The 13,134-nt window shown below is 51.0% G+C and overlaps 1 protein-coding gene across 1 annotated transcript in view; it reads left to right on the forward strand.

Moving 5' to 3' along the window:
* The window catches only part of epha6 (eph receptor A6), a 981,976-nt gene that overhangs the window by 887,230 nt on the left and 81,612 nt on the right, over nucleotides 1-13,134 (forward strand). The window contains exon 11 of the mRNA XM_086006600.1: nucleotides 1,016-1,201. Within this exon, the coding sequence (XP_085862726.1) occupies nucleotides 1,016-1,201 (186 nt within the window). The remainder of the gene's footprint in view (nucleotides 1-1,015; nucleotides 1,202-13,134) is intronic.

The raw sequence follows: 13,134 nt of genomic DNA on the forward strand, positions 1-13,134 counted from the left end.
CTCCGATCTTCGGGTAAGCATTCTCCAAGGCGGCCTTCGAGACACACGACAACGCAAAATTGTCGAGCAGAAACTGATAGCCAAGTTCCGCACTCATGAGGACGGCCTCAACCGGGATCTTGGGTTCATGTCACGCTACATGTAACCCCACCTGACATAGAGTCATCCAGACTCGAGTCGTCGTTGGCTTGTTCTCTCTGCACAGATGCGGCCGGACCTGCTGTGATTTCCAGAAAAGTTTTTTGGTTTTTTTCTGTTTTTCATACAGACCCCAGCATCTGCAACATTTGACCCCTTGTGACCCCGCCTCATTGTTCTTTGATGTAATGTTTTCCTGACTGACCTGTTTGGACAGCATTCACACCTTTGATTGCTGTGATTATCTCTCTGCCGAAGTGTGATAAAGGGCAGTTAGAAAGATTACCTATAATCATCTGGCAGTTTTCTCTGACCATATATGCTGTGCCTGTATGCTTCTCTTCACTTCACCTGACAAAGGAGCAGCGCTCTGAAAGCTTGTGATTTCAAATAAAGCTGTTGGACTATAACCTGGTGTTGTGTGACTTCCTAGAGAATATAGGCCTAGTCTACTCAATCTCTCCTCGTAGGACAATCCCCCCCATCCCTGGAACCAGTCTGGTGAATCTTCGTTGCACTCCCTCTGTGGCAAGTATATCCTTCCTTAGGTAAGGAGACTAAAACTGTACACAATACTCCAGGTGTGGTCTCACCAGGGCCCTATATAATTGCAGTAAGACGTCTTTACTCTTATACTCAAATCCTCTTGGAGCTAAATGTGTGGTTAGACCATCTTATTATTCAGCTGAGTCCTATTTATTGGTAGAGTATAGCGAGAAGATTACATCAACTCAATAAAACAGTTAACCAATTCGCACTGAATATTTTAGATATGCTGATTAAAATTAAGTGACATATTAGGTTACTTAAACTGAATTATTTTGCACTTTTCTAAGTAACTTCCTGAGTCACTTGTTCTAATGATCTGCATTTTTAGGGGAGTTTGGAGAGGTCTGCAGTGGTCGGCTAAAGACACCTGGAAAAAGGGAGATTCCTGTGGCTATCAAGACCCTAAAAGGAGGCTACATGGACAGACAACGAAGGGATTTCCTCAGAGAAGCAAGCATCATGGGCCAGTTTGACCACCCTAACATTGTTCGTTTGGAGGGAGTCGTCACAAAAAGTATTATACTTTTCTTACGTTTATGTGCGTTTCTTCAAACTTCTACAGGTTGAAATGTGACAGCATAATGATATGTAACCATGAATAACTATTGGGCATAATGTACAAGTATTGGGCTGAGGGTATTATGGTAGCATAAAGTTAATGCTTTTAGCCTAAATACTTTATGACCCAAAGTACCTGTGCTCCACTCCTGTAGGGAAGTACAGTGAAATTACTTTTTTCTCAGCTATTTTCGGTTATTGGTCAGTTAGCTGGGTCAACGGAGTTAACTAGAGTTAATTCAAAGTAAATCTGTATTGTATGAATGAATGTTAGCCACCTTTGAGAGTATGTCCAAATATACACAAATTTTGTATACACAAAGTTGAAGTGAACATAAAGGCCCTGATATTTACGCGGGTGGGGGCGGGGAGGAGTAAGTACGGGTTTCTTGATCACCCTGCAGGTCTTTTAAATATTTTCTGCAGGTATCCCACCCGATAGATTGACAGGCTGGCTGCCTGTCGGGTGGGAAAACCTGCAGCAGAAGAATGCAGCCGAGGAATGGGTAGGGAGGCAGCAAGAGATCGCAGTCGAAGGGGGGGGTCTAGTGGTGGTTGGGTGGGGGAGATCTAGTGGTGCTTGGAAGGTCTCCTGGTGGTCAGGAGGGGGGAGAGATTGCGGGAGGAGGTTAGAGCATAGTCGGGGGGATGAGATGGCGTCGGGGGCGGGAAATCGCGTGGGGTAGGGGGAGTCGGCGATCGCATGCAGGGTAGTTTGTTGGGCCGGAGGGAAAGACTCCCAGTCCTCCTGGCCCACAAGCAGTGCTGTAAAGCAACTTAACCTCGAGGATCCAGCCCTTCTCGCCTCCTTTTACCTGCCGAGATTCCCAAGGCCTGGGAAACCAGGCTGACATTGGTTAAAAATAAAGAACTTGTAAAAATGGAAGCACACAGCTTCCTTAAAAGCTTTGACCGACCGACCCATCTCCTGAGAGCAGATTGGTTGCTCGACCTTACCCCGACTCCATTAGAATCGGATTGGAGTCCGGTTTGAAATTTAAAAAAATTTAATTTCTCGCCCGACCCAAACCCACCCATTTTGGGGGGCTAAAGTTATCCCAATATTCCATACATTCGGAATGATGGTCAGAACCTGAGCTCAGCATTCATGTAGTTTGAGATTAAACAGGAAACACATGTAGGTTTCATTTTACTGAATTGTACATGTTATTACATCTTCCTAAAACAGAAAACATTTCCATAAGGGAAATTATCACCCATCTATGGGTATATAAATCATCACGTGCCCTGTTAAAATGTCATACTTTACATGTGGTTCATGGTACGTTCTTTAGTGTGCGTGTATGTCTGTGTTACATACACAACAGTTTAAAACTGGATGAAATTATTTTTAATTCATGATTGCCGGAGGGAGTTCAGTGAGTTGAATTTGTGCTGTGGACTATTAGTAACACACACAAGGGGGCAGAAATTGGTTTACGTTGCATCCATTTTTTGGATGTAAAACAGGTGCAACACTAACCAATTTAGCAATGAGACGGCCTGCAACCAATCTGCGCAGGCACTCGGCTCACTGTTAACTTAGTCGGGCCCATGTTTTAGGCGCCACGGACGGGTACCTAAAACAGGCGTTGGGTCTCTTGCATATGTTAATTAAGGGCCTAATGCCTGTTGAAGGACCCCTCTGTAAAGTTTGTTTCCAATGAATGGAGCAGGTGTCGGGCCTGCTCTGCTCGGGATTCTTCAGTGGCCGCCAACTAAAGGTAAGTTTTTTTTATAAAAACCTTCCTGTGGAGGCAGGACTACCAGGAGTGCTCCCCGACTCCACATTCATCGCAATCGTGAGAGGCACCGGCAGCTTGTGCATTAAGTGCTAATGAGGCCCAAGGCCCAATGTCAGGCCAGCCTCTGGCCTCTTAGTTCAGGCTAAGATGACGTTTTACCCCAACAACGCATTCATGAGAAATTCTTTGTCCTTTATTTTGACATCCATAAGGTGAACATCTTTGTTAAAATATCAGACTAACCAAGTCTCATATGTGCATTCATGATATAGCACAGCACTACTTCAACCCATGAGAGTTTCTATTCAAATGATGTAACCCCCTAGTTTTGTTGATTTGTTGTAAGTGGAGCTTGACCAAAATGTATTTGCATAGAATGACTCTATTCATTAATTATTGGCTGATTAACTAAAATATTAAATAATTTTTCCAGGTTAAACTAGAATAACTAATTTATTGCTCCAATGCATTGGGCTCAAATGCTGGCCAAGACTCACAAGTGATGCAAGGATTTGTTGCCATTGACTCCACTAAAAAAATTCAAAAATTCTTGATCCCTGAAATTCCTGTTCTTTTTTAACATGAACATAAGGGTATCTGGGTGAGGTGAGGAGGAGAAAAATTTAGAGCAAGGCCAGTTTCCACCAGGTCTTCACCCCTTTCCGGCTGTAATGCAAGATTCTGACAGGAGTGGGGAATTGCAGACATTTCTTGTGCCCTCTCCCCTCCATCGTAATATCATTGTACGAGGCAGGACTGGAGGGATGACATCCTACCAGTTCTGCTTCCTCTGTCCCTAATGCAAAGTATGCTTGCATGATGCAGGTATATTCACACAATGGGGCCTTGACAGAACTGGGGCCCACAGTGATGGTTTCTCCACTATATGGAGGATATCAGGTTTTTTTTTTGAAGGTCTGTGTTTTTCTGAAGGTGACTTGAAACTGCCAAGTAGGACGATTACCAAATCCTTCATTTTTTAAGATGCTTCTGGCTTCAGCCACAACAACCTGACCCCTCCCTAACAGAGCAGCAAGGGTGAATGCCTAAGAATTGCCGTAGGGGTCAGGCATCTGTCCCCTTTATGTTAATGAGCCCATCCCTGGGATTTGGGACAGGCAGAATGCTAGGACTGACTGGCTGGCAGAAGACGCAGTGGCCCTCGAGGATATTTGGGGCTTTCATCTTCAGTTGTTTTGAAGTTTTATTTTAACCTCTTATTTGCTGTTCTACCTTTGTTTTAAAGTCGGAATTGCTTCTTTGTCAGTGCTCTGTTTCACTTCCAGATTTCCCCTTCATGTTTCCTGATGCTCGTACTTTACCTTCAGGCCATTACTCGCTCTTCTCTGACACTTCTCAGCACCTTTTTGAGATGGTTCTTGCCTCTCCCCACTGCTCTGTTATAGCTAGAAGCTACTCCCCTGCTGTTCTACACAACAGATGTGTCAACTAAAATGGCTGCGCCCTTGAGCTATCAGACTTCAGCAGGCGACACCAGTAGCATCATTATTCATTGACAAAATTCTGCCAGCAATTTGCCATTTTGAAGATGACGAGTCCTTAAAATGGTAGAACAGTGATGGATGTCGGGTAATACTTCTATCTTCTCATTAATTGAGAATGACACTTAAAGTGATATATGTTTTGTGCTTTCTAATTTGTAGCAAGTTATTGCTATTTTTGGAATGTGAGAAATTAAGATCGGCGGTACAGTTACTGGGTCTGAATTTGATAGTCCAGACACGCGGGCGAGGCAAAAACCTCATGGATCAAAAACTTGATTTTTTTTTGTACTCAAGGCATGAGTAAAACAAGAGAACAACATGTTCCCTTCCAGATAAAAAAGGGATTGTTAGCAATGTGCCAACTCTGAGCTAGAAGCCAACATGAGCATTTAAGATTTTCTGAGAAGTGACATTGATATATCATGTACATCAACCATACCATATGCATTCATCTGGTTTATTTTCTAGTCTAGTTCTGGCATTGGATGTAGTGGGTTTGTCCAGCATTACAACAAGCCAAACCATTAAACCAAACAACGCCTGCTCATTAACACATGTCAAAGTAGGGGCTAATTAACACCACATGTCCTTTTGTTAAAAAAATGAATTAAACATATTGACAGATTATTGAAATGCCTTTCAAAATCCTGAATTTAAGAATCAATGCCAATTGGATACCTGCCTGTTTTTCCCATTTGTCTTTCTTCGGCAGCATTTGTAGCTGCAGAAATAATTACTGTCATTTAATGATAACACTATGGGTGTGGCGACACGCCACCACTGGACATAATCCGCTCACGGCGGCACAGACAGTCTAAGCAGAAGCCCCCAGCCGGGGGCCCTTTCCTCCAGCAACTTGTTTCCCGCAGGGACAGGCTGCCGGGAGCACTTCCTGTCTGGGAAGTATTTAAGTGGATGTGCGGGCTTTTCTAGTTCCTGTTTGCCATGTGGTCAGAATAAAGCAGTTGTGTTTTCAATAGCTCTGTCTCGACTCCCACGTTTGCCGCGGTATCTCAACACTGGTGACCCCGACGCTCAGGACGAATCCTAAGCTAGCATGGCGGATACAAACGTAGTCACGGTTAAATTACCTGACTTTTGGGAGAACCTCGCTGAAGCCTGGTTCGTTCAAGCTGAGTCCAGATTCCGGCTGAAAGGCATTACAGTCGACGCCACGAAGTACGACTACCTCGTCGCCTCGCTCACCTACGCTACAGTCCCCAAGGTTTGGGCAGCGCTGCAGAATCCACCAACGGAGGGCAAGTACGAGCATCTGAAGGCTGCGCTACTTAAAAAATTTCAAACGTCCTCTTACCAGCGCCACTGCCAACTCCTGGACCTCCCCGGCCTTGGTGACGCTTCACCATCAGACCTGCTTTCCCACATGCTGTCCCTCTCAGACGACAAAAATCCCGGCGCCCTTTTTCGCACGCTTTTCATTCGGCAGCTCCCCGCCAGCATCCGCCCGCTCCTTGTGGAGTCTGACTCCACGGACCTGAATGAGATAGCCGAAAAGGCCGACCGGCTGCTCTCTGCACAGGCCGCTCGCGACGTCGCGCCCGACCTCACGGCAACGACCACGCGGTCTTCCCGGGCCGCTAGGCCCGACCGCCCTACCACTCCGGGTCACTGCTACTACCACACCCGTTTTGGCGCTAGGGCTCAACGCTGCACGCCACCGTGTTCCTTCAAACCCCCCCCCGCACCGGCCCCCGCGATGGCCGCGGGGCAGAAGGAGCCCCTACTGTACGTCACTGACGACAGAACCAACCACCGATTTCTGTGCGACACAGGGGCCCAGCACAGCATCACCCCCGCCTCCGCCCTCGAGATCCAACGCGGCACACGGGGTGTCACACTGGCTGCAGCCAACGGCTCTGAAATCCGCACATATGGCACCCGCATGGTCACGCTCGACCTCGCGGGCCGCCGCTACCGCTGGGAGTTCCTGACAGCCAAGGTCCTCTGCCCACTCATCGGCGCCGACCTCCTACGCGCCCACGGCCTCCTTGTCGACATTCCGAGGCACCGCCTCGTCGACATCAACACTATGGCCCCCATCCCCGGCGCCTTTACCCCGGCCCGTTCGGCCAGCCCGACGACCTACTGCCTCGCCAGAGCCACGGACGACTACTCGGCACTCCTAGCTGAGTTTCCCGCCCTCACTAACCCGACCTTTTCGGCCAAAGCCGCCAAGCACGGTGTGGAACACTATATCCCCACCACCGGCCCCCCAGTTTCTGCCCACGCCCGCAGACTCAACCCGGCCAAGCTGGAAATCGCGCGGGCCGAGTTTACCCACATGGAACAACTCGGCATCATCCGCCGCTCCAGCAGCCCTTGGGCCTCGCCCCTCCACATCGCCCCCAAGCCCAGCGGAGGCTGGCGCCCTTGCGGGGACTACCGCCGCCTCAACGACGCCACCACCCCCGATCGGTACCCGGTGCCACACATCCAGGGCTTCTCGGCCCGACTGGCCGGACGAACCGTCTTTTCCAAAGTCGACCTGGTGCGCGGTTACCACCAAGTCCCCGTACACCCCGCGGACATCCCCAAAATGGCCGTCATCACCCCATTCGGCCTGTTCGAGTTCCTGAGGATGCCCTTCGGCCTCAAGAATGCAGCACAGGCTTTCCAGCGCCTTATGGACTCAGTCCTCCGGGACCTGAACTTCCTATTCGTCTATCTAGACGACATTCTCGTGGCCAGCTCCTCCAAACAGGAACACCTCGAACACCTTCGCATCCTGTTCGGGCGCCTAGCCCAAAACGGGCTCATCCTCAGCCCGGCGAAGTGCCAATTCGGCCTAACCGAGATCGATTTTCTCGGTCACCACATCACCCCTGCTGGGGCCGTCCCCCTGCCCAACAAGGTGCAGGCCGTCCAGCAATTCCCCCGCCCCACAACCATCAAGGGCCTCCAGGAGTTCCTCGGGATGGTGAACTTCTACAACAGGTTCATCCCCAGAGCCGCAGCCCTTATGAAGCCCCTATACGACTCCCTCCGAGGAAAATCCGGCAAGATGGACGTAGCCTGGACCACTGACACGGCAGCCGCCTTCGACGCCACCAAAAACGCGCTCGCCGACGCCACTCTGCTCGCGCACCCGAGGGCCGATGCCCGGGCCGCGCTCACCACCGACGCCTCCGACCACGCAGTCGGGGCCGTGTTCGAGCAGTGGGTCAATGGCGCGTGGCAGCCACTTGCCTTCTACAGCCGCCAACTGCGCCCCCCGGAGGTCAAATACTCCACTTTCGACCGCGAGCTTCTCGCACTCCACCTGTCGGTCCGCCATTTCAGGTTCCTCCTGGAAGGCCGCCCCTTCACCGCGTATGTGGACCACAAGCCACTCACATACGCGATGGCCAAGCACACCGAACCCTGGTCCGCTAGGCAGCAACGCCAGCTCGCGGCCGTCTCCGAGTTTACTACGGACATTCAGCACGTCTCCGGTAGAGACAACGTGGTCGCCGACTGCCTTTCCCGTCCCGCCGTCTGTGCGAATCACCTCGCGGTCGACTACGCACAACTAGCAGTGGCCCAGCTCACGGACCCAGACCTCCTCTCGGCGGCTACCAGCCTGCCAGGGCTACGCCTAGCCAAGGTCGCGCACGGGCCCGAAGCCACGGCAGTCACGTGCAACGTCTCACTCGGCCAACCCAGGCCGGTCGTCCCTGAGACCTAGCGCCGCCGCGTCTTCGGCGCGCTCCACGGGCTCTCTCACCCGGGTTCCCGCGCATCCGTCAAACTCCTCTCCAAGCGCTTCGTCTGGCGCGGCCTTAGCAGAGATGTTCGGACTTGGGCCACCTCCTGCCTCGCCTGCCAACGGGCTAAGGTACAGCTGCACACCAAAGCACCCCTGGGAGACTTCGAGGTACCCAGCCGCCGCTTCGACCACGTACACGTCGACATCGTCGGTCCCCTGCCGCCATCGCAAGGCCAAACTTATCTCCTCACGATGGTCGACCGCTACACACGCTGGCCTGAGGCAGTGCCGCTGACCTCCACCACCACAGCCGACATCGCCAGGGCGTTCGTTAACACCTGGGTTGCGAGGTTCGGCGTACCGGCCGACATAACCTCCGACAGAGGCGCCCAGTTCACCTCCGAACTCTGGACGGCCACAGCACGCAACCTCGGGGTGACGCTCCACCGCACCACGGCGTACCACCCGCAGGCCAACGGACTTTGTGAACGCTTCCACAGGTCACTCAAGGCCTCACTCCGCGCCGGCCTGCAGGACAGTACCTGGACTGACCGCCTACCGTGGGTGCTACTCGGCCTACGCACCACGGTCAAGGAAGACCTCCAGTCCTCGGCAGCGGAGTTAGTCTACGGACAACCGCTGCGCGTCCCAGGCGAATTCCTTCCGGAGCCTACCAAGCCTTGGTCGGCCGAACAGCAGCGGCTCGACTCTTTCTCTTCCGCTCAGCAGTTCGCCCCACTTCCGGTCAACCGACACGGCGAACTCGCACCTCACGTCCCGCCAAATTTACAGCAGGCGCGCTTCGTCTTCGTGCGACACGACGCGCACCGCGGGCCCCTGCGACCCCCGTACGACGGTCCGTACGAGGTACTACAAACCGGGGACAAGGTATTCAAGCTGCGACTCGGCGACAGGGTCGAGACAGTCTCCATCGACCGGCTCAAACCAGCACACACAGAACCAGGGGAACAGGCCCCCGTGGCCCAGCCTCCAGCCAGAGGCCGTCCCCCCGGCAAGCCAGCACAGCCGGCGGCGAACCGCCCGACCCAACCAGCGAGACCGGCGAACACTCAGAGCCGCTGCGGCAGAACCATTAGACCACCGTCACGACTTGTCCACTCCTCCTAAGCGGATTCTGGGGGGAGCTCTGTGGCGACACGCCACCACTGGACATAATCCACTCACGGCGGCACAGACAGTCTAAGCAGAAGCCCCCAGCCGGGCGCCCTTTCCTCCAGCAACTTGTTTCCCGCAGGGACAGGCTGCCGGGAGCACTTCCTGTCTGGGAAGTATTTAAGTGGATGTGCGGGCTTTTCTAGTACCTGTTTGCCATGTGGTCAGAATAAAGCAGTTGTGTTTTCAATAGCTCTGTCTCGACTCCCACGTTTGCCGCGGTATCTCAACATGGGCAGACTTCCCTCTGCTTTGTGCTCAGGTTTTGCTTACTTCATGGACACAAGGCAGGGAAAAAAGAGCCGGAGACCCAAATCCCCACCGCCTTTGCATTTCATTTGCATTGCCAAGGGTTTCCAGGAGAGTGAGTCATGGAATGCTCGCACCTTGAGCAGGGGCAAAACATGGAAATACAAAGCTAATAAGGCAGCAGTGACATCAGCACGCAACCTGCCTCATTTTGCTGGATCTCTGTTTGGCAGAGGTCCAAATGCAGTGACACCCACAGCAAGTGGGCCTTTGAGCTTGCACCCAGCCCCTCCTCAGATCAGATATCTGAGAAGGGGCTGGCGACAAACACCTGTAGGTACCCTTTTTTATTACAGGGTCAGAAAGATGAGCAATGGGGCTGGAGACCTTCTGGCTGCTGATTTCGGACAGCAGTCAGGAGGCGCGAAGCCGGCAGCTATTACCCCGCCGTAGGCCTTGCAATCCTGCAGTGGTACAGTTTTCTTCCTCCCCACCGGCCCCCTTTTGGGTGCAAACTCTTCCAATGCCTCTACCTGTGCTGGGGGGAATTGGAGCCATTAAGATGACCTAACCCTGCAAACACAGGCAGATTCAGGCCCTGTTAAGCAGAGGGCACTTCGGGTGCCCTCCGCCCGTTTTGCATTCAGGTCAGGGGAGGCAGAATGAAAATTGGTTTGTATGATCTTTCACATAATGGTGCAGTCTTGATCAGTGTTAGATTACTCAGGGGTTAAAACATCTTTCTTTGGTAGATGTACCAGCTTTTGATTCTGCAGCTTCAATTAAACAGTGATGACTATTTCCAAATGAGTTTTTGTTTGCTCAGTCTTGTCTTATTATAAAAAAAAATTGCAAATGTCAGCAGAACTATAAGTTTCAGTCAATTATAATGTTTTAAAATGTGCATCGCCGAGCAATTCATTACCTGCCTCCTCACCAGACCAAAACAGCAGCTAATTATTTTGCGTTTAACGCTGTCAGCTGCTCTTGTTCAGAATCTTCTCAATTTGTTCACGGTTTCAGCAGCTGCTAATGTAATCTTGCCTGGTTTTTTTTGCACACACTTCAAGTAAAGCTCTTGTGTATTGAGTTGTTTCAACGTCTCATTGAGACATACAGGAAAACGCCTTCAGCTTGTTGGGCACATTTATAGATGGCAACATAGGACAAAAACGGAAAATGGCACTGGAAGGATACTGCTGCTCTAAGATGGCAGTCATTAAGATGTAATACTTTTTTTGATCGACTTATAGGTTTATTTTAAAACATTTAGGGGGAAAAACAGGGTTGCTTTGCACAAAGCCCCTAGCGCCTGGGCACGGCGCCACTAACACCTCCCACAAAATTCACCAAGAGGTTAGCGGCGGCGGTAGCCGGTAGCGCCACGCGGCGCTGTGCTGCTCCTCCGGTGATGACATCATCACCATGCGCAGCGACCCGCTCACGCCCCGGCCGCAAACTTCACTCGCGCCCCCTGACCTACCACCACACGATATGTTCGACAGGGTCAGGGTGGTGTGTTTGCGGCCGCAGTGGTGCAAATTAAAGGGCAGGTGCTGGGTGGCCTTTTTTTTGGGCCGCCTGCCAGCACCAGCCCCCTTCCGCTTCCTCAGGCAGGGTGCCGGCCATGATCGGTCAGCCAGGCACCCTGCTCCCTGTGCGCGCTGCGCTAGGCCCCTCCCCTTTAATCAGGGGAGGGAGGCCTGAAATACCGCGGTGCTACGTGCCAACGCAATATTGAATGAAAGCGCCTCAGGAAGGTGGGGGAGCGCTTCCAGGAGCGCCCCGCCTCCTGCTTGGAACGCTACCACTCAATTTACGATGCAGGAGTGCGAACTTTTTCGAGGCGTTACTTTTAGCACCCCGGCGAAGTTAGCGCCCCAAAGGGGTCACGACCAAATTTTTCCCCCTTAAAGCGCAATCAAGCAATTTTCCAACTTGCAATAACTTTTTGTTAATTTCCCATAATCTGGTAAATCTGGCAGACTGGCTGTTGCACTTGGAAGGTATTAACATGAGTTTGAAAATTCTGGTACAGGCTTAACAATCAATAAATCTATTAAGCTAATTTAGACTTTTTTTTTTAAAGAGGGTTGGGGTAAATTCAGTTAACTTTAGGAAGGCTTCAAGTTCCATATCGTTCCATTATACTTTACTGGAATTATAAATCAAACTGACCAGGTCTTAACCTACATCAGCAGCCCAAAGTCATTGTCAGTAAAGTTTGTCAAAATGTGCCAGTTAGAATGTATATGAAAGTATCATGCAGTAATATGAAGTCTTGGATACATTAATATAGACTGCAAAAATATCCTCCATCTGCCTCCAAAAACTATAGAAAGCCTTTGCTGCAGTGCAGAGCACATTTCTTTACATTGTCCATTTTCTCTATTTTTTCTTCCTCCCCTCTCTTCTCCACTTTTTTCCTCCCCTCTTTACTCACCTGAATGATACCGAGGTATGGATTTACCAGTATCTGGGACACTCCACTACTTCAGCCAATTGTGGCTTTGTGTGTGAATATCACTCTATTCCTAGTTAACGCCATGCAATGAGGACTGAACATCATTGCTGCGTTGACATTTGGCACTTTCTCTATTCTGACTCTTTGGGGTGAAAGTTTGTCTGGGCCTGGTTTTGGGCCCAGATTCGGTGCTGCAGAGGCAGTTAGTGCGCACGCCAAAGCAAGAGCCCCAAGGATCGATAGAAACTGCTCCTCGGGCCTGATCTGAATAATTGAGCCAAGCTGCCGGTGCTCCTTGGGACTCCACAGGCAGCTCGCCCGACGGGAGTGGTCATTTTCAGGCTACCTGCCCCGCCGGCAACGGCCCTCAGCTATGTCCTGAGAGGGCCTTCGGGGTGGTGGGGCTGATCATGACTCCTGTGGAGTTGGAGGAGTGCTCCTGTTGTTCTGGCTCCACTGGAAGGTGTTTAGTAAAAAATCAAAATTTTTAAAACTTACCTGTGGGTGGCGGCCGTGGGGGTCACTGAAGAATTCTGAGCAAGTGAGACCCGATGCCTGACCCACTCATTGATCACTCATTTCTGAAAGGGCTCTATTAATAGGTGTAAAGCCCCTAATTTGCATATTTAAGGGGCATAAAGCCTGTTTTAAGCGTCTGCCTAATGGCAGTGCATTATCCTTGCTCGATCTCTCTGCAGTTGTCAACATGGTAAATCACGCTGTCCTTCCCCGATGCCTCTCCTCCATTTTCCAGCTGAGGGAGACTGTCTTTGCTGGGTTCCATACTTATCCATTCAATTGTAGCCAACCCATTTCCAGCAATGACTCCTCTTCCCACCCCCTACACCATTGCCTCAGGAGTCCCCTGAGAATCCATTTTTGGCGCAATCCTCTTCCTCATCTACATGCTGCCCTTTGGCAACATCATCCACAAATAAGGATTAGCATCCACATGTAATCTGATGACATCGAGCTCCATCAGGGGCCAACAGCGGAAGGGAGTTTGGCCCAAGGAAACCAACAATTTCAATGGCGTTCAATGCAAAT

This window comes from Somniosus microcephalus, chromosome 14 (genome assembly GCF_052327205.1).
Source record: "Somniosus microcephalus isolate GS21.2 chromosome 14, FLI_Smic_1.0, whole genome shotgun sequence".
Taxonomy (NCBI): domain Eukaryota; kingdom Metazoa; phylum Chordata; class Chondrichthyes; order Squaliformes; family Somniosidae; genus Somniosus; species Somniosus microcephalus.